Source organism: Lissotriton vulgaris, chromosome 5 (assembly GCF_964263255.1).
Source record: "Lissotriton vulgaris chromosome 5, aLisVul1.2, whole genome shotgun sequence".
Taxonomy (NCBI): Eukaryota; Metazoa; Chordata; class Amphibia; order Caudata; family Salamandridae; genus Lissotriton; species Lissotriton vulgaris.
Window position 1 is genome coordinate 657112280 of NC_141693.1, and position 21104 is coordinate 657133383.

The 21104-nt window shown below is 44.0% G+C and overlaps 1 protein-coding gene across 1 annotated transcript in view; it reads right to left on the reverse strand.

Annotated features, from left to right (window-relative positions):
* Positions 1-21104, reverse strand: part of COMTD1 (catechol-O-methyltransferase domain containing 1) — a 212844-nt gene that overhangs the window by 164339 nt on the left and 27401 nt on the right. Inside the window, exon 2 of the mRNA XM_086922087.1 lies at positions 2008-2141. Coding sequence (XP_086778213.1) covers positions 2008-2141 — 134 coding nt within the window. The remainder of the gene's footprint in view (positions 1-2007; positions 2142-21104) is intronic.

The following is a 21104-nucleotide window of genomic DNA, read 5'->3' on the forward strand; positions in this document are numbered from 1 at the left end:
GTGGCTGTGTGTGTGGGGGGCTTTGTGTGGCTGTGTGTGTGGGGGGCTCTGTGTGGCTGTGTGTGTGGGGGGCTCTGTGTGGCTGTGTGTGTGGGGGGCTCTGTGTGGGTGTGTGTGCGGGGGGGGCTCTGTGTGTGTTTGGGGGGGGCTCTCTGTGGGTGTTTGTGGGTGTTTGTGGGTGTCATTTGCGAGATAAAGCTTGTGGCATTGTAAATGACAATGCCATTTATTTATGTTAAAAAAACATAAATAAAAATAATGTCAAGAGCAATGCCAATAGCTCTAACTTTAAAAAAGGCAAAACCATTGCATTGGAAATGCTTGTTAATATAGGGATCTGCAAATATCAACACCAGAGAGTCATAGCTCATGAAGATGTACGATAATCGCTCTTCAGCACTATGGAACACTGTTTTTAGTCCACCCTAACAGAATCAAACTGATTCCACAGTCATTATTTTGCTTCATATGAATACATAATTTTCTTGAAAAGATAGTAAGTAACTAGGACCTAAAAGGTGATACATGTAGGAGACACGGGAGGAGCAGGATGACCAGTACGACTTGACGACAACCTACTAATATACTTGAAAAGGAACTTTTGAACTATGGATGCTCCTTCATTACGTTGGCCCGTCTCTATTGAACGCCTGATAATAACATGCAAAGCCAAGAGACAATTATCTCATTTACACTTCTACAGCTTTGGAAAGACTATTGAGTAGGAAATATTAAGAGGAACTGAAGAATTGTGGCAGATATTTGGCATTGTATCATGATCAGCTTTTATTGATACTACTTGATGGTGCCCTGAAGAAGCCCTTGTTGTAGGGCGAAACGCGTTGGGTGTGGCTACATAATTTAGAAGACATTGGAATAAAGAATTTCCAGTTCATATTTGGAACTGTGGATTGAAACTTTTGGAATCTTGACTCTTTATCTGTGATCATATTACCTCTCATTTTTTGTTATAAAGGTGATACATGCATCTATACAGTTTATTATCCCCTCCCATGCTCATGACGAACTCAACTCGTCATGAGACATGGTTGCGCTGTGCTCATGACGAGCTGAGCTTGTCATGACCTGCGTGGCGCTCACACGTGGGGATAATTCACCCGCTGTGCTGAGCGTTCCACGAAAACGGGTGTGGTCATGACGAGCTCAGCTTGTCATGAGCACAGCGCCACCGTGCAGCGTGATGAGCTGAGCTCGCCCCCCCACCCAGCACCACGGGGGAATGAGCCCTGCGGCGAAGGGGTTACATTATTTCCGAAACAATGCACATCAGTACATCATTATCAACAATTGTATCAAATTATTAAATAACATACAAAAATGCTTTAGTTATCTTACACATCTGAAACATCACATTAATGAGACTAGCAATAGAACACTCATTCACAATTGTTCAGTTGGCGGTGGGAGATTCAGACATAATATCACAATATAGTGTATTCAATGTATTTATTTAATGTGGCAAAGATGTATGCATGATGTCTAGTTTAGGTTTTGTACTGGAAGTATGCCATTCGAGTACAAAACCTATGGCATCTATAAAAACTATGCCTAGAAAATGTCTATAACATTTCACATTGATGTGTTTTGAAAGTTTGGAGAAATTAAAACATTTTTCATGATTTAAGAATGTGTTATTTTATTTTGTGAGGCAAATCCCTGTCTTGACTATTTTAGTTGATCGGGATTTGCATCACAAGCAATTTGTGGCTGTGCTGATCCAGCCGATGTTTCCCAATATACACCGACGTAGATGCTGGACCAAATATTTGTAACTCTTCCCCAAAGTATTTAGAAGGCAACTGGCACAATACTGGTAGAGATCATTTTATTAAAAAATTGGGGACTATATTAATAATATTTTGCGCTACTTAATAGGTTGTTAGTTTGCTTTAAATTTAAACCAATAAGAGTTTCACTACACAAAAGTTAACGAACTGATACATTGTACACATACATTTAAAACACTTGGTAAATATTTCTACAAACCTGACGCATTTTCTTTAGCACAGGATGTTCTCGAAGTGAGTGTTTCAAAGCATACGCCTTTCCAGGATCGCTCTCTTTGTCAAAAGTCTTTGGGGACTTGCTCTTTCGAAATATTGAAATATGATATTTTTTCCCTGAGGCATAGAAAAATGGAGATTTAAGGCAGGACAGAACGAAACTCACAAAAAATACAAAGCTCTTTGAATAGTTTTGATATTTTTCGCAAGAAGGCAACAAATCTACTAGCGAGTTAAAAGTAATTGCTTCGGAAACCCCAAAACACAAATGTGCTTTACAAATATAATGTACAACCAACACATTTGCATACACCTTTTTCAAGGCATTCATTAATAATCGACTGTAATTCATACAGAAAGTGGACAAAGGGTGTACTTTGCAGTTTTGTGTTATATAAACGTTGCCACTCCCTGTGTTTGAGGCATGTAAGCACCATGCACGCATATCATCGCAGGAATGTTGCCTCGGCCAGACACAGCTGTGATGATCTGGTTTCTGTGCAGATCACATGACTAAAGGCTGAACATGTCTGCTTGCCTGTTAACAAATGACAATCTGCATTTAAAATTGAAACCAAAAGCATTTCCAAATGGTGACACTCGTACTCTTTACTTAAACCAGAAAGATTAGTGTGTGTAATTCACATATCTATCAAATCGTACTGAAGTCCAAGTAGAATTATTGTCTTTTAGTGCTCTAATCCGAAGAGAAGATAATGACATCATCTGTTAACAGGCCGTAAATACACACTGAATTTGCATGCCTCTGTGTCTATGTGCTAGAGACGAGGATTCCATTAATTCAATTGAGTCCACATATCCATAATAATATATCATGAACCTCAGTATGAGGTTTTCATTCAAGTTGACAGATATGTGATTGACACTCCCACCTTCGTTTAAATTAGTGATCACATGCATTTTGTTAACTAAAGGTAGTCCTTTAATTATAAACTATGTTTATTTCCATGTTTTAATGTGCTTTGTGATGAGGACCGGGGCTTGAAGTGGGATGAAAAAACTGGGGGTCTTTCAACGGTGTGTGGACGATCAAATTAAGGGCGTGGCTTAAAAACACGTAAGCAAAAAATCTGTGCTTAGCAGTACTTAAATTGGAAACATAGAAGTGCAGGTAGTCTATAGCACAGTACCTGCTTGTTTCTGAGAAGTGCTGGCACTCTCCAATTAAAAATAGAACGTTTCTCTTGAGAAGTGAAGGTGCTCTCCCTCTCCCAATAACAAAGTGCCACTACTCAGTAACAGGCAGGACCTGCCCATTCAAAGCACTGGTGCTTAGCATGGTGTGGCACCCGACTGGTATTTTGCTGCTTCTGTCATTGCATCCACAGTAACATTACACCTACAACAAGCCAGGACTATTGGCTTTGTCAACTGGTGTTAGTTGCATAAGACAAATAATTAACAACTATGGCTTTGTTGTATATAATATTGAAAATGCTTCCATTCTGAAATGATGAGACTGTGAAAGTACTATAGAGAGTCTCTTTGAAGTGACAACAAAGGCAGTGTAGGATGGTTCTGCTGCTGAGTTAAGATTTTTTCTCCCTCTAATGGTGAGGGAGAAAATGGAGAGCCTGATAGGGACCTGTCTCAGCTCCAGCTTTTTAGAACAGACGGTGCTGAGCACCAGCAGGAACCAGACCACTTAAAGCCCTGATGAGGGCCTAAAAGATTCTATTGATATGTGAGTACCCACTTCATACCACTGTGGCTGCGGTCTCTAAACCACACCTGAAATGCATGCTACCCAATTACAAATTGGAAGTGAAACATGTGGCAGACATTGAGGATCTCATCCTTAAACACAAGCTAGTCATACTAATCCTGACTAAAACATGGTAAATGATGACTCGACACCTACGCTTGACTTACTAGTGCCACCTAATCACAACATCATTAGATTAGCTAGACCAAGCAGATCTGGCGGAGGTATTGGTTGCACACACTGAAACAATATAGCAATGAAACAGTCACACAAAACAGACATATCCTTATATGAATACCTATGCATTTACATTTTTAGCAACAATAGACCATTGTGCAAACTGCACACGATCTACCACCAACCAGGTTATAACATCACATTTATAGAACAAATTATGGAAACCACCTCAACCAAAGGAGGATAACACAGCACTCACTTCTTCCTCAGACATTTCATGCTCCATTTGAATGACCCTCATGACCCAGCAGTCAACAAGCCTTAAATCCTTCCTAGCTGACCTCAACCTGACTCAATTCTGAGACTGTCCTACACATAACTTGAGTGTGACCTTGGATCTTATCATTGCAAAGTGTAATATTATCTAACTGGATTCTATCATTCCTTGGGACTGGACAGATCAGCACCGCATCACTTTACTCATCACAGAATCAGTGAAGACAAGAAACGGTCAACTAAACAAAACCAAACAATGGAAAAGGAGCACACAGAATATTAGATGGAACAATCGGACATCCCTCCATGGGAAATGGCAGATGTCCATGACCTCACTACAACAACTCCATGATGAACATTTTCGACTTAATTGCACCCCTGAAGCTAAAAAGAATGTCCACCAAAGACTCCAAATCTTGGTTCAATTGCAGACTTAATACAAAAACATGCAAGCACAGACTAGCTGAACAAACATGGAGATAATCACCATCCCTCAAAAACCGTAAACTCCTGAGATCACTGAGGAGAATCTACAACAGACGTATCAGAAGCTCTAAAGCGCATTTCTTTAGATGTCAATTAGATAAACCTACAATCCAATAAGCAACCCAACATTTCTCAAAGAGGTTTTAATCCACAGCCAGATTGTGAGGATTTTGCCTGGTTCTTCAAGGAAAAGTCAATAAAGATTTTTGTAATGCCTATGTTCAGCTACAAGCACCTTCCTCTCACACCTCATTGCAGCACCACCACACTCCAGCTTGCTGAGAAACCAGGTCTCACAGCTTACACATCTAAATATAATCCACGGTGGAGCATATTCAAAACTTTTGATGAAAGCAACATCCTCAAAATCCTAACAGCACTGAAACCCTCAAACCATTTTAGTGACCCTCTTCCAAAAAACGTCTTTAGTGTGATCAAAATGTTCTTACTCCCTCTCTGGACTAAAATAGGTAATGCCTCACTACTTCAAGGGTTAGTCCCTGATAGCCTTAAGTTTAAGTTTAAAGTTTAAGTTTATGTTTATTGCACAGTTATTTAAAACCAATGCGATATAGTACACAATAGCAAAATTAAAATACTCATAAAAACATGCGTTTAAGATCGATTCTATTCTATATTGCAGAAAACAAACAGTTCAGCATACAAGTTGATTTTGTTTGCTGGCCGCCCACGTTAGGTCATCTGTACTTCTCATCCACTTTGTAGCCTGTTAGACTATTCATGTTTTTTCCACAAATTTCTTTACAGTTTTCAGGCAATTCGTAAATTAAATCATATGTCCTGTTTGTAGATAGTTCATGTGTCAATTTTTGGTAGTTTTTTTTCCACTGCTTTAAAAAATTTCACAAAACTGCAACTGAGCTGAGGATCGTGTGCTGAGAAGCAGGTTAGCACTGCACTCCTTCGTGTGCGTACCCCCTGTAAAATAAAGTGGCTTTTCAGCAGGAGCTTTCTTTCTTCTTGTAATTCTTCACAAGTGCATAGCAAGTGCATCATGTCTTCTGCCCCAATGCCACATAACCTGCATAATGTTCCAGCTTTCGATCTCAGCCAGTAAGGGAGGTATAGAATACATGGTAGCAAGCCCAGTCTATATCTTAGAAAGGACAATTTGTTTTTTTTTGTATAACCTAGACCAAGATAAGGCTGGGAGGCTTGTGTCAGGTATGTATTTAATACCATCCATGCGTGAGATCTTTTTGATAGGGTGGCTTTGTCCTGGACCCATGACTGAAGCTTGATCGATTTCTTCACCAGTTTGTTGAATGATTTGTGAGTTACCGGGGACGCCCAGAGTTCTGCCAGTCCGGTGTTCACTATACTCTTTGCCAAATATTTTGCTGCTGGTGAATTTTGGGTCTGCTCTAGTTCTTTCCATAAGTATGCGTTCAACGTTCCTTCAGTCGTTTTTCTTACTTTGTCCCATGAGCAGATATATGCCCCTTGTCTTGCAAAAAGCTGTGATTGAATACCAAACTCCAATCTGATCTGTGCTGGGGATGATCGCTTTGGAAGGCCGAAGATGATTCTATATGCCGACACAATTGTACTGTCAAGTGTTACGGCATCTCTGCCTCGGTGGGCCTCACTCCCATAAGTTAGTGTTGGTAATAATTTTGCACGTATGACATGTAGTAAAGGGGTCAGAGAAGGGCCAGAGAGGTTGTTATTTAGTGTTTTTAAGGCGATTGCCAGAGCAAGGCCTTTACCTCTTATACTGGCCCTTTGTTCACTGAATTGGCCACCCCTATCAATCTTCACACCTAGATATTTATACAATGAGGTGTCTTTGATGCGGATGGTGTTCCAGAACCACGAGAAGCTTTTCTTGTGTTTGTTCTTGCTGATTGTCATTGTTTGCGTCTTCTCGAGGTTCGCTGTTAAATCATTTAGCTCAGAATATCTCTGGGTTGTATTTAAGAGATTTTGAAGCCCTACTTTAGTATGGCTTATTAACACCAGGTCGTCTGCGTATAGGAGGCATGGTAGATTTAGGCCTCCTAATTTTGGCGCGTGTGAGTTGCAGTTATTTAATAGGGGTACCAGATCCGCCAGGAACAGATTGAATAGTGTGGGTGCCAACACGCAACCCTGCTTAAGGCCGTTGTTGGTATGTATCCGCCTTGACAGCATTGAGCCGTCCCCCACCTTGATCTGAATCCAAGTGTCTGTATGTAGGTTAATTAATGGCTCCAGCAGACCTTTTAGGGATACCCCAATCCTTGAGCTTTGTCCATAGTAAATTGCGGTTGATGTTGTCAAATGCCGCCTTGTAGTCTATAAAGCAGAGGTGCAGGGGCATTTTTTTCATCTCGGCCTTGTCTATAAGCATGCTCATTGTCAGTATGTTTGTTGTTGTCCCCACGGCTTTAACAAAACCTGTTTGATTGACAAGTATTAGAGACTTCCTCGTGGCCCATGTCTTTAGATCTTCCAGTATTAGACCTGCAAAATACTTCGCATCATGATCGATTAGAGCAACTAACCGATAATACCTCTATCCCCTGCTTTATATATGGGGGCAATAACGGAGCCCTTCCAAGTGTCTGGTAGGATGTTAGTATGCCTGATCTCCCGAAAGAGGGGTTCCAGTGCCGCTGCCCAATAGTCCATGTCTTTTTTAAAAAGGACAGGCGGAATCCCGTTTGGACCCGGCGCACCTTCCCTTCTTCCTTTCTTTATTTGCTGCTTTATTATGGGTTCCAAAGATGTATAATCTGCGTCTCCTGCCATGTCCTGATTGATTGGGTGCATTTGTAGCCTATCGCCGACATCGTGGCCTCGTACCTGGCAAGATTTGCTCATAATCTGATTGGCCGACAGATCTCGGTTGAAGTGGTTTTCAAGATATGCTGCCCAAGTTGCTTCTGCAATGTTAGATGTAATCTCCATTTTTGCAGGGTACGTTAATGAATTTATTTTCTTCCAAAAGTTTGCACCGTCATTCTTTTTTATGTCCTCATGGAGTGTTGCCCAAAGTTGTTCCTCTTTAGTTCTATTTGCTTCCCATTTTAGTTTTTTTAGGGAAGCTTTTAGTTTAGAGAGTTGATGCAGCATCCCTTTGTTGTTCTGATCTTGTTGTACTGCTCTCATTAACTTTGAGATTGAATATTTCATTTCTTTTACTTTCCCTCTATATGCTTGGGGAAGGGTGCCCAGGTTGTTCCTCCTTGTGTGCGCTTTTGGCTTTGTTGCATATTGCCCCAGAGTAGTAGTGAACTGCACCCATTTTGCTACTTCATTGATGCCTGTGCGCTCCATATAGTGTTTTTTTGCCTGTTCAATCAAAAGTTCGCCCATTGCAACCGAATACTTGATCTTTTTGAAGTTTATGGTATAGATGGACTCCTTAGGAGCCGTTGAACGCTCATAATTTGGTTTGGCAAGATCCATAGTAATTTCCTGAGGACAATAGTCACTGTCTGTTTGATTCCCTATCCGATAAGATGTTATAAATTGAAAAAGTGGAGTGACACGAAGGTATAATCTAACGTGCTGCTTGCTGTTCCCGAGTGAAAAGTTGAGGCTGGCGGGTTATCCCCTGTAAACCTGCCGTTTAGTGCCCTGATGTTAAAGTTTTCTAATGCCTCAAGTACCTTCTTTCCCAGTTTTGATCTATCGGCTCTTTGTGGCTTGCCTTGTTGTGGTAATGCCCAAATAGTATTTTGTGCCATGATGCCCTCCTCTTGTGTTGTTCCCATGAGATTGAGGTTAAAGTCCCCAGTGAGTACTAGATTCGCTGTTTTTTCACACATGATACACTCTTCTATATATGCATATAACTCCTCCGCTGCTTTTTTCTTTTCTTTGGAGTGTATATAAGCATTGACCAGGGTGCAGGTGTTAATTGTTTTGCCTTGTCTTGTCGTCAGAGTCAGATTAACTGCAAGTGCAGCTATCGCCGAGGGCCCGATTTCTTTGGCCATCACAAAGCTGTAAACATATGTTACCAAGGCTCCTCTTAAATGACCATACTTGGCTAGGCTCTTTGCGCCAGAGAAAAAACGTAGGTATCCCTGAAGGTGCGGAGGCTCAGCAAGCCAAGTTTCTTGTAGCGTGATTAGGTCAAAAGATCATATATAAGCTATGAAGTCCAAGTCAAGCATTTTGGATGCTTGGCCATTTATATTCCACGAACATAGGCACAATTGATCCTGTAGGTGCTCCATTGTTGTCCGCTGCATTTGTCAATTGCTGTTTGTTATGGTCCTCACGAACCATCTATGTTCCTGCCACCCGTTAGGGGCTTGTCTTCCATTCTGCTCCCCTAGAGTGAGTTCAAGGAACCCATTTCTATCTGTACAACTAGGCCCGACAGCACCCCTGAGAACTGGGATAATTCTTCCTTTTGCCTGCTCCCTCTGGTTCAGGCTTCTCTCAGAGCACAGTACATCCGGGTATCGAGGCTTTGAAAAGGGCCTCAACATGATGCCCCAGTTTTTAAAAGTCTCAGATTCCATAAGGATCTTTTGTGCCAGATCTACCGAAGACCAAATCGTCTTCGTCGCTTCTTTTCCTGTGCCTTCCACGGCTATGAATTCAATGGACTTCAGGTCAGAATTTGCCACAGTTGTAAGTGAAGGGATATGGCCCAATAATCACAAGATGTTGCCTCTGTTAAGGATATCGTGTCTCCCTTTGGAGGTATAGTCAGGGGTGAACCATATGGCATCCGAAGCTTCCCCTTGGTTGATAGCACCTCCAACCACATTGTCCATGTTTAATCTTGCTATTAGCTTCATATTACTTGTTATGTTTGCTGATGCCCCAGAGCCCTCTCGATGGTGCTCCCATGCTGGGATTTGATCGCTTGCACATACAGTAGGATCAGTGGTTTCACGGCATGGAAGCTGCTTGTTTAAGGTCAGGTCTACATGTGCAATTTTTGACTTTGGCTGTTCCGCTTGTAGGTAAGTTGGCACAGTTTCTTTCGTGATGGCTAATATTTGGTTTTCAGGGGGTCCTAGATCTTGTCTTCCTTTTTTTTCTCCCCTTGGGGTTGTTAAAGCTTTCGGGCTTGTGCGAGGCTTCATATTGTGCATTAGCCCGCTCCGTAAACCAGGGTTGGCCAGTGAAGTGATGGACCCAGAAAGTTGGGGCACCACAGCTTGGTTACTTGATGGAACAGCTGTTGTTTCCTCTGAGCTTTTGTTTGTTGATTGTGGAATGTCTTCAGGTGGGCCACATCTTTCGTCGTGTTCACGCTCTAGTGATAATTCTTCCACCAAGTTGCTCATGCTTTGTTCTGCAGTCTTTGTTTGCCCAAAAAGTTGCCTAAAACCTTCACGTTTAGAGCAGAGCTTTTGTTTTCTTCCTTTACGTTTTTTCGCTCTCCTCTGTTTGGCATTTAATTTATAGTTTGTATCCGTGTCGTCTTCGACTCTTGCCAAAAGAGGCGTTGGTGGCTCCGTCCTGTTCTCCCCTGTATCATCAGTTTTCTCTACCGACCTTAGATGATCATGCCGTTTGGCATCAGTGTCCTTACTACAGGTAGCGTCAGTCTCAGCCTCCTTTGTTTGTACTATAGACACTTTACCGGGACCATTTGTTTTTGGGCAGCCCAGTGCATCACTGTCGATCCTCTGTCTGTATCCGGCAGATCTTTTGAGGTGTCCACATAAGTCTGACATTAGTGTTGGCAGGGTGGCCAGTTTATCAATGATTGGGCCACATTCACACTCAATGCCATTTCTCTTTTTGGAGTCCTCAAGTTGATTTAATTTGCTCTGAAGAAGCGAGTTTAATGTGCCCAGCTTCCCATCTATTGCAACTACAAATACTGCCAACGTGTCTAACAGTGTTAGTTGGGCATCCATTTTCTCCGATTGGTAGTGTGCTGCGTCCACCAGGAGTTGTACTGTGTTAAGAAGACTGGGCCATGCGCTTTCTTGCCTGTCCTGAGCTGGAGTTGCCTGAGCCGGAATTGTATCCTGATTCCCATGGCGCTCTTGGAGTCCCGCTTCTTGGTGCACCAGTGGTTTTTATAAGGGTTGCGCTGTTCCTAGCCCCCCTACGCCAACTATATTTAACTCCAGCTGTGCCGTTCCACTTTTTGTTGACTCGCTGCCCAGCCTGCTTGCGCTCAGGTCTTTTGGATAAGCCGCCATGAGTTCCTCCCACTCCTCTTTCCTTAAATAAGAGGAGATTTCGATCACCTCTGGTGTGCAATTCTTCTGACTTATATCTTTATTTCGCATCCCTTCTGATGCCTTGGGTACTTGTATAGATTCGTTATTTGTTGTATCGAGGACTATTAATGAGGGTTCCATCTTCGTTAACCATGCTGGTGGAATTGCAGTTTTCTCTTTTCTAGTACCCTGCTCATTGTTACTTATGCCCTCGTTGCCCTCATGGCCTGGTTCGTTAGTCATGCTGGCTTTCTCGGTTTTACCGTTGATGTTTGAATTCTTCTTCTCCATAATTGATGGCAGCAAATCCATAGTTTCCTTTGGCCGATGTATTTGTATTAGGTTGGCATCTATGATTAGTTCCCGTTCTACCGGGGTACCTGTCATCTCGAGCTTTTGCCCGAGCTTTTCCCCCATTTTGATGTTATTGCTCTGAGGTGTAGAAGTTTTTTGGGGTGGTGTTATAGATGTTGTACTTTTGTCTCCTCTGCTGTTACTGATGCTATTGCTGTAGCTATCGTCCAATCGGGCCGCTTATCTCTAGGATGATGGTTAGAGGCTGATTGAAATGGTTCAAAAGGCGATTGAAGGCCTGATGCTTTATTAATCTTTGAAAATAAAACGCCCCCTGGACTCTTTAGAAAACAAAATTTTGTATAAATTTTAGGCTGAACCAGAGTTATGTTCATTTCATTTCCCCCTTCTGTTTTCGTTGTTTTTCTCGTTTGTATGGTCGTGGCAATTTGGTCCTGTATTTGTTCCATTGTCTCACTTGCTACCGTCAGGTCAGCTGTTTCTGGTAGGGGGCTGTTCCCCCTAGCTGTAGGTGTAGAGACGTCCGTCTGAGCCTCCATCCCCCCCTTAGCTAGCTTGGACCTTTGTTTTCGCTTATTTTGCCCTCCTTTGTTCGTTTAACTCCCCCGAATCTTGCCAGATCTCATGTTAATCTATTGGTATTTAAGATGCGGCCCACCAACAGACAGACAGTGGAGGGTGGAAGTTGGAGGGCTGGGAAAAGCTTAGGGGAAGCTTAGGATGCTCACTGACCGTGGTATTGATGTTGCTGTCCCAATGGAGAAAACACACTTAATCCTTAGTACTTAGCACCCCCCCTGCTCCCCTGCACTAGCATGCAGCACACCAAGCCCGCCACTCACCGGTTTTTGTCCTGTTATGTATCCAGCATCCGGGATGATCAAGTTCTACTGGCAAAAAGTCAGCGGCTTCACGGGCTCGTCCGCGTGGGTTTTAGAGTTACAGGAGGAAGGTTAGTTAACCGATTGTCCGATGACCTTGCACCCCTCTGCTTGGCTGGCTATCCCCTCCCACGTAGTCTGTGCTGTTGCTGTTGCTGTGTATACTGTGGCTGTGGCTGTGGCTGTCGCTGATAGCTTTCTTTACTGAGTTGATGAGTTTATTTGTTGGCTAAAATCACCACACCTCACTGCGTTTTCAGTTCTCAGTTCAACCCAGCCGTGAATGTGCTGATGCTGATAGCCGCTCCGTGCCCCCGCGCCCCTGCGCTGACCTGTAGCTGGGAGAAAAACAGTTGCGGGTCTTTTCAATTGTCACTTCGGGTGGTTACTTTGACCCTTTGCTCCATTATTTGCCGGTTGCCAGTTGCTAATTACCGGTTGGCCCCTTGTAACTCCGTTGATGGCGGAGGTCTTCCGTGCAGCCCTGCTCCGCTCTGCTCTCCGCTCTGACCTCGGAGCAGTCGGGCAGTCAGGTGACCAGGCAGGGCGCGGGAGTGGGAGCGTGGGAGCGTGGGTCAGCCGTACTGTGATAATCAGCAGTTGCCCTTCGCTCTTTGCTCCTCGCTCCTCGCCTCTGCTCACAGTGTACCGCTGCTCGCACCTCCCCTCGCACTCTGCCCTCGCTCGTATTCCGCAGGAGGAGAGGAGCACTCCAAGATTTCTCGCGGTCCGACGGTCCGGTGATCTCTGGCGTTCTCGGACCGTTGCTTCCGCTGCTCCACTGCTGCTCGTCACTGCTCTCTGCTGACCTCTACTGCACAAAGCCTCGGGCTGATAGCCTTAAAGCTGGGTAGGTTACCCCATTAAAAAAAACCAACAACGGGGGACCACTCAGACCTAAACAACTTCCATCCAATCTCTACGATTTGGACACTAGCAAAGCTCCTTGAGAAATAAGTACATGTAAAACTGTGCAACCACATTGACCAATTCAGTCTTTTAGATCAATTTCAACCCGGCTTCCGCCATGGCCACTCACACACATATTTGATGATGCGTTAAAAATATGGAATCAGAATGAATCCTACCTTCTTATCCACATTGAACCTCTTGTGAGCTGTCAATACTGTCCACCATGATAGCCTCCTAGACCTACTCAAATGTAGGTTGGATCTATCGGGTCGGTTCTTAACCGGCTTGCCTCTTTTCTCCACAACAGAATTCAAAGTATCAATATCAATATGTTCCTATCCAACTCCATATAGGTCACTTTAGGGGTCCATCAGGGGTCTTCAGTCTCACACACTCTTTTTACCTTATTCATGGAGCCTCTAACCGAATTATTGAATTTATCAAACATCCACTATCACATGTACACAGATGACACCCAACTGTACTTAGAAATCTCTTCCTCCGAAGATATTAGGTCTCTAAACTTAACCCTACAAAAGACAAAAAACTGGTTGACTGGCAACCACCTCAAACTAAATGCTCTCAATATGGAATTCTTCCTAACTGCCCCACCCAAACATTCTCTGAACGCCACAGAATGGATGAAACAACTAACAGCGCTGAATGGTGTTCCATACACTATACAGTGGACAAGATCTCTGAGAATAATGGTGGATAAGAATCTGGACAAGCAGCAGCACATCAGCCCTGTCACCAAAGGAGCGATTTTCTACATGATCATCTTAAGAAACACAAGACCCTTCCTACCCCTGGATGACTTCAAGTCAGCTGTTCAAGCCTAATGGTTCCTAGGTTGGACTATGGGAATGCAACACTACCCAAAGCTAAGCTGACATCACTAAGGGCCTCTCTTAACTCTGCCGTTAGTCTCATTACAGAATCAAAACAAAACAATCATATCACTCCTGACCTGAAGTCCCTGAACTGGCTTCCATATAAGGCAAGGATTCATTTGAAAATTGCCCGCATGACCCATAAAGCCCTCCACTTGAGCATTCCGAAATACCGTGCACAAAAGCTAGAGTTATCTGGTGGCATTAGAGCATCTAGAGCAGTGGTCTTCAAACTTTTTGATGCCGAGACCCCCCTTCAAAATGTTCTAGGTATCAGGACCCGCTCCTGACAAATATTTCCAGAACTTGGTAGTCCCTATCATTGACAACCATAAATGCTCTCCAGAGAAACGGTCAATCTGTGGTTGCACCTCATTAGTACCAGTTTAACACTCAAATATAGCAATAAGCAACAAAAAGGTGACCAGAACAGCTTCATAAAGGGCCTTCTACTGAGTGGCAATGCCTGTTGCTGCTTTTTTGTAACTTTTAAACCTTTTGAGTAAATACAATTTTTTTTGTTAAAATCAGCAGATTAGGCCGCACATGATGGATTATGTGGCAAATGCAGCAAATCAATAACTATGCTAACATCGCTGCTGCCGTACAATCACATAATTCCAGTGGCCCTTTGTCTAATAGCTGTAATGCAAGGACTGCAACTTTATTGCACGGCATTAGAGGAAAATCATACTATATTTTATAGGATGCTGACAGCTTTGTATTTACATCTGCATGTAACTGGAGGCAGCTGAACATCATTCATCATAATTAAAACATACATACATTTTTTAAGTCTTTCACCGTCAGGTAGCTACATATAAAATAACGAGCATCTTCAATGAATAATAAATACCATTTAAAAAGTTCTTACTCAGTGGGAAATGCACTATAGTAATTTATGAAACCTCTATTAGTTAATGCACTGCAAAAGTCTGTGTGAAGCCAGAAAGCCACTGAATTAAATTGTGGTTGGTGCAGTGGAGAATAGTGACTTGTGTATTTTTAGGGCTATGAAGTCACAGCCTGTCAAAAGAAAGCACTGTGAATGTGTAAATCATTATTTTTTACTTGCATTTCACACAGGTTAAAATAGGCCGCTACAAAATGCGTAAAATGTTTTACGATAAAATGGTGCTTCCAAATTATACTGGTTGCTTCCAAAATATAGGGGATTCATTATAAGTAGGGCTCCAAGTTTTATGGTACTTACTTTTTGGCCATTTCCGTCTGTATTTATCCATATTTCTTTTTTGTGTTTTGAGTATACATAAAGTTGTAAAACTGTACATTTCCATATCTATTTAACTGATAGACGTGCACTTCTACTTTTATGTCTGTCGTGTTTTAGCTATTTAAGCTGCCAAATGTTAAATACCAATACATCCACTGGTAAATACTAGCACTATACCATGAATGTATGTTGACATATGCCTTTATTTAAAGAAATTCCATCCTGTTTTTTAATTTCCCACGTGGTCCCTCTGCTCAGCTATTGACCCATAATTCATGAAAGACAGCACGGAGAGTCACTTAAAAGAAGTACAATTTTCTGTATTTATCCACTTTTAAAAATAAATGCAGACAGAAAAAACATTGTTTTCTGTCTGTATTTATTTGTAAAAATCCATAAAAACGGAAAACCGGGAGCCTTAATTATAGGCCCGTTGCACTGCCGGTGCATCATTTTTTATGACAATGACACTCTGGTTGTGCAGAGAGCAGATCTACGAGGCCTCGCAAAGTCACTTTGCGTGGCTTTTCATGGCCTCCTAGGTGTGGTGTAAGGCAACGCAGCGCAAGTCGGTGCATTGCTTTACACTGTGTCTTGGGGGTGTGTTCCAGGGGCATTGTGGTGGGTTTTCCCATGGTTATTAACACATTTCTCGATGTACAAAAATCTGTAACCCTGAGGGTGTGTCAACACTGTACACTTCCCCAGGGGATGCGTAACAAGGAGAAATATCTGTATTTCTCCTCAATTGTTTCCACTTTGTATGTGTAGCACACCCAGAAAGAGGAAAAGGCCTCTTACAGCAGACAGCTAAACACACCTTTCTGCCAGTATGCTGCTGAAAGAAATTCAAATGAGCACAACGAGTTAATCTGCAAATCCTTTACATTTGAAGACTAACTCGTTGTGCACATTTGCATTTCTTTCAGGCCAGACACACAATGGTAGAAAGGCGTGTCTGTCTGGCTTCGATTTCCCAGCACAGGAGAGTCCCTAAATAACACCACAGGGAAAAGCATTATAACTACCGGTGACCGTCTGGAATGTTTCTTTTGGCAAATGAAGAGCGTGACCCCCTTCCCATGACCCCACAGCCCCCCTGGGGGTTGTGCCACACAGATTGAAGACCTCTGATCTAGAGGCACTAGTTCCCTACTGCTGAAACCACCAACATTTTATAAATAGGAAACAAATATCCGAGCCTTTTCAGGTATTGCCATGAGAATCTGAATGCACAACCGTGATATCAGAATGAACCCTTCAATTGATTCATTCAAGAAAGAAGTCGAAAGGATACTGATGAACACATTTCTGCTGTAGAATGCATGAACTATACTCAAGAACAAGATTTATCCCTCAGTCTGCATGCATGCTTATTTCATGCAGACTATGGAGCATATTTAAAAGCCTCTTTTGCCACAGGAAAGTCACTTTTATGACGTTCCTGTGGCGATATGTGCTTTGCCTAACTTACAAAGCAGCATTAAGCCACTTACTGTGGGCTTAACACTGCCTTGTAAATAAGGCCCCCTTTCACGCCACACTTAGCGTGAAAGGGGTGGGCAATGGGTGTTGTGTTGGGCGTTCCACCCCAACACCCATTTATTTTGATGTTGCCCCCTATTTGGCGTAAATAGGAGGCAGTGCCAAAATTTAGGCCAGAGAAAAGCTGGTCTTAACACGGCAAAACTTGGAGAAATGCTTTATTTCACCTCGTTTTTGCTGTTTCTAGGGGTGACGATTTGCAACTTCTATGTGTGCTGAACAATGCAGCACATATAGGAGTTACAAATCAGGTCCAAGGATGCTTGTTTTCTGATCCAGGGAGGGCCTTGTCTGGCAGTTCGGGCTGGACAGTTTCCATGGGGAGCAGGGTCAAGGCTTATTTACATATGGCTGGGTCTAAACTGGAATGCCATGGTGAGCAAAAGAATGATGGATTAAGCCCAAATCTGTGACTGGGGTGAAAGTTTGAAAATGTTCAGCCTTACGTCCATCATCTTTTCATGTTGCATACTTTTGCCAGAGTGCCTGATATACTAAGTGTCCCAATATAGCAGCAATAGTGATTAGGTAAAATTGTTATGACTTTAAGTAAGCTTTTAAACTTTGACCAGCTAAGAAGTGTATCAGAGAAAACAAGCAATGGCAAATCCAATAGGTCTCGCATATGCAAGAGCTGTATGCTTCGCTAATGTATTTTAGCAATGTTGTATACCAACGTGGTTGCTGTTCAGCATGGCTAAAAGTTTCTGGTCCAGAGGAGAGTGGATTGGAGTGGTGTAGAGTGGAGTGGCATAGAGTGGAGTGTTGTGGAGTGTCATAGGGTGTCACATAGTAAAGTGTCGTAGAGTGGAGTGTTGAGAATTAGAATGGATTGTAGTGGAGTAGAGTGGATTGAGGTGAGGTGAGTTGGTGCACAGCAGAGTGGTGCAGTGTGGAGGGATGTAGAAAGGACGTGCGCATGAAGTGGCAGGGGCGTAAAGTGGAGCAGTGGGGCATATAGTGTTGTGACAGTGTGGAGTAAAGTGTTGCAGAGTGGAAGGGCAAAGAGTGGCATAGAATAGAGTGGAGACATTTTTGGACTATGGAGTAAAGTGTTGTAGAGTGGAGTAGAATGGTGTGGCACAGAGTGGTATAGAGTGATGTTGAGTGGCATACATTGGAGTGGTGTTTAGAGGAGTAGAGTGGAGTGGCTGAGAGTGTAGTAGCGTAGAGTGGCATGATATACAGTGGAGTGCTATGGAGTAGAGGTTCATTGATTGTGGGGGAAGGTTGTATAGTGGAGGGTCGCAGACTGTCATAAAGGGTCATAGAGTGGAGGATTGCAGGTGCGGCAAGATGGCGGCCGGACCTTCGGCCGGACAAGCTGCTTAAGGCACTATCTCCCGACTGACTCACCACTATGCTTTGAACTTATGTTTGCGACTCCCCGAGCATTCCTGAGGGAAACCTGATGTTTATTTTGCCATAAGCTTACCTATCGGCTCCGGAACGATATGCTCTGGCACTCTTTTGCAGTCCGAGACCAGCTCCCCTGGTGTCATCTCACTCGTTGGATTTTGTGGTGGGTCGGTCTCCCCTCATCCGGCTCAAGCTGCAGCATATCCCTGCCTCACCTGTCTGCTTCCTCGCCGATAAAGATGCCACCAAAGGGAAAAGCTGCTGCTCCAACAACAAATGGTCGTACCTCACTTGTGCGGGTGGGTAGCCCTCTGAAAGCCGCCCCAAGACAGATCAAGCAGCGTCTGCGGCAACATCAACGCCGACATCCGCGGCAGGGAGTCGGACTTCAAAGGAGAACGCGAAGGAGAGCGCAAACAATCGGCGGTCTTCTTATTTATTTATTTATTTATTTTTAAAATTTCTAAAGCGCGCAAATGCCTTGCGGCGTCTCGGCGCTAGCGGCGTCTCGGCGCTATGCGGCGCCTTCTGTAGAGCCTGCATCTCCCGCTTCGGTCGCGGCTGCGGTATGATCAAAAAAGATTGTGCCAACTATGTTCCATAAACCGCCGGACAAGGCCAAGCAGACTTGCAAGAATAAAAAAATCCAACCGGCCCAAGTGAATACATCTGCAAAATCCGTAAGTACCTCGGCATCGGCTCTGTGAGCAATAGACTCAGGCACTGTATCTGCTGTCACTCTCCCTGTTTCACTTTCAGTAATCAACAGGGTAGTTTTGTCAGATAGTGCTGATTGCACTGTAGCGCCACACTTAGGAGGGCCAAATACTATTCCAGTATTGTTACTCTCTAATGGAAAAATGGCTAATCCTGCACAACCCAATCGAACTCTGGGACCTGTAGTTTCATCCCAGATTACAGGGAGTACTGCAGCAACTCCATCAGTACCCATCAGACCTATTTTGAAGTTCTTTGACTGCCGCACTCGCCAGCTAATTGTTCAGGCGACCATCCTTTCTAGACTGGACTATGCCAGCTCTCTCTTACTGGGGGCAAACCTCGCCGAAACCACCAGACTGCAGAGAGTCCAGAATGCGGCAGCCAGGGCTCTGGTAGGTCTCCCTCGCCATTCCTCGGTATCCCGAGTCTTGAAAAAATTGCACTGGCTCCCGGTGGGTAAAAGGATCCAGTTTAAGGCACTGTGTTTAGCCTTTAAAATCCTTAAAACCGCTTCCCCCCCAATGCTGTGCCCCCTCCTGTCAGAGTACGTTCCTAGGAGGTCGCTCCGCTCAGAGGGACAACATCTCGCGATCATCCCCCGCACCAGACTGGCCAGAGTAGGCAGCCGATCCTTTAGCTTCCTAGCTTCCTAGCTTGTGGGGAAGTGTGGCTCAGGGGTTAGAGGCGGCAGACCCGGAAGCTGAGATCGGCCCTGGACCAGGGTTCAATTTCCCCGCCTCGGCGGGTCTTGGGCTCAAAAATTCCACGGACTCGATAATTCTCGCTCCTGTGCCTTCTCGACTCACGGGTTCACACTCTGCGACTCTGGGCAATAGCTTGCTTAATCTCCACAACGGCCCCTCGCGGCGGGATGCCTGGCTTTCACCTTGTGGATACCCTGCCGGGGTTATCTCACAGGGGAATACCAGGACGGGTTCCCTAAGCAAGCGCCGGGAAATCCTTTGTGGGTAGCTGTGCGCTACATAAGCTCAAATACATTTACATTTACACATAGCTGCCAAGCTATGGAATAGCCTTCCCGAAGCTATCCGTGGTATACAGGACCTTTTAGCCTTCAGAAAGGCCGTCAAAACTCATCTCTTCCAATAATCCTTTCATTTTTCTGCGCCTCTAACTCTCTGCAATCTGTCTGCTCGCAGCGCCGGGACGCCCCTTGGCTGGGGCAGCCGCGCGCTATACAAATCACTATAACATTAACATTAACATTGATTCAGACCCTATATTATTCCCAAACGAACTAACCTTGGGTGCAATCTGCTCTTAAAGCCTTAAGGAACTCAGGTTCAAACTCTAATGAGGCTGTGGCAGGGGGTGATAGATACTACTCTCTTTCAGACCACACAGGTTCTTCCGAGGAAGATTTTGGTGAGGAAAAGGACTGGACGATTGATGATTGTTAGAAATGGGATCTCTGGCTGGCCAAGGCTTACGCCAAGGTCAGTCAGAGACCACCACTCTAAGTCAGGGCAAGGGAGTTTCATGCCAAAGATAACCCCTGCTCACCCTCTAGGTGACGCGAGCAGCAAGGCTAATCTTGGAGGCTATGTAGGTTAAGTGTTTGCGCGCGCACCCAGCAACAACACCCAAAGCCCACCACAAAAGAAACTCCACACAAGGTTATATGTAAAAATACCCTTTGTGTTGTACCAAACACATTAGATAAAAACAAACACTTTACAATGTGCCAACAGACACGGGCAGAATTTACAGGGGAAATATGTACAGTACAGGGCCACATGGACCACTGTCAGGAATATGCACTTGTAGATGTAGAATACTTGTAGAAATTAGCACTTAGAACATAGAATATAAAATCACTGTAGCACAGAATAGAAATTAGGGCACACAACCAGTAACTACTGGTAAGAGGTAAGTACCACCTACGCAACCCTAACCACCTTAGGAGAATATTACGCAGGGAACCTGGGCTTCACTAGCAACACCTGTACTAGGAAGAAGAACCACATAAGTATCACCATCCATTTAGGGGTATAAGCATGAACATATTACACATGATGCATCACAACATTCAGAGGTGTAGGGAAGGAAAACACATGATGCATAACCATACATTCAGCGGTGTACGAAAAAGGCACATGACACATCAAAACACATTCAGAGGTGCAGGGAAGGAAAACACATGATGCCTAAAAACATTCAGAGGTGTAAGAACAATTGCGCAGCTCTCACATAAGTCACCACCTGTGACTGTACCCAGGCCAACTGGCCTTGTTGGGGCTAGGACACCCTGTGTCCTAGAGTCAGGAGCCTAAACAGAGCAGCTGCCCACTAAGTGCTGGGCAGCTGTGGAGATATGATGGGGCCAACGTGGGAGCCTCGCAGGCTCTGAACCACTGACTGTCCCCATAGCCTTTCTGGGCTCTAA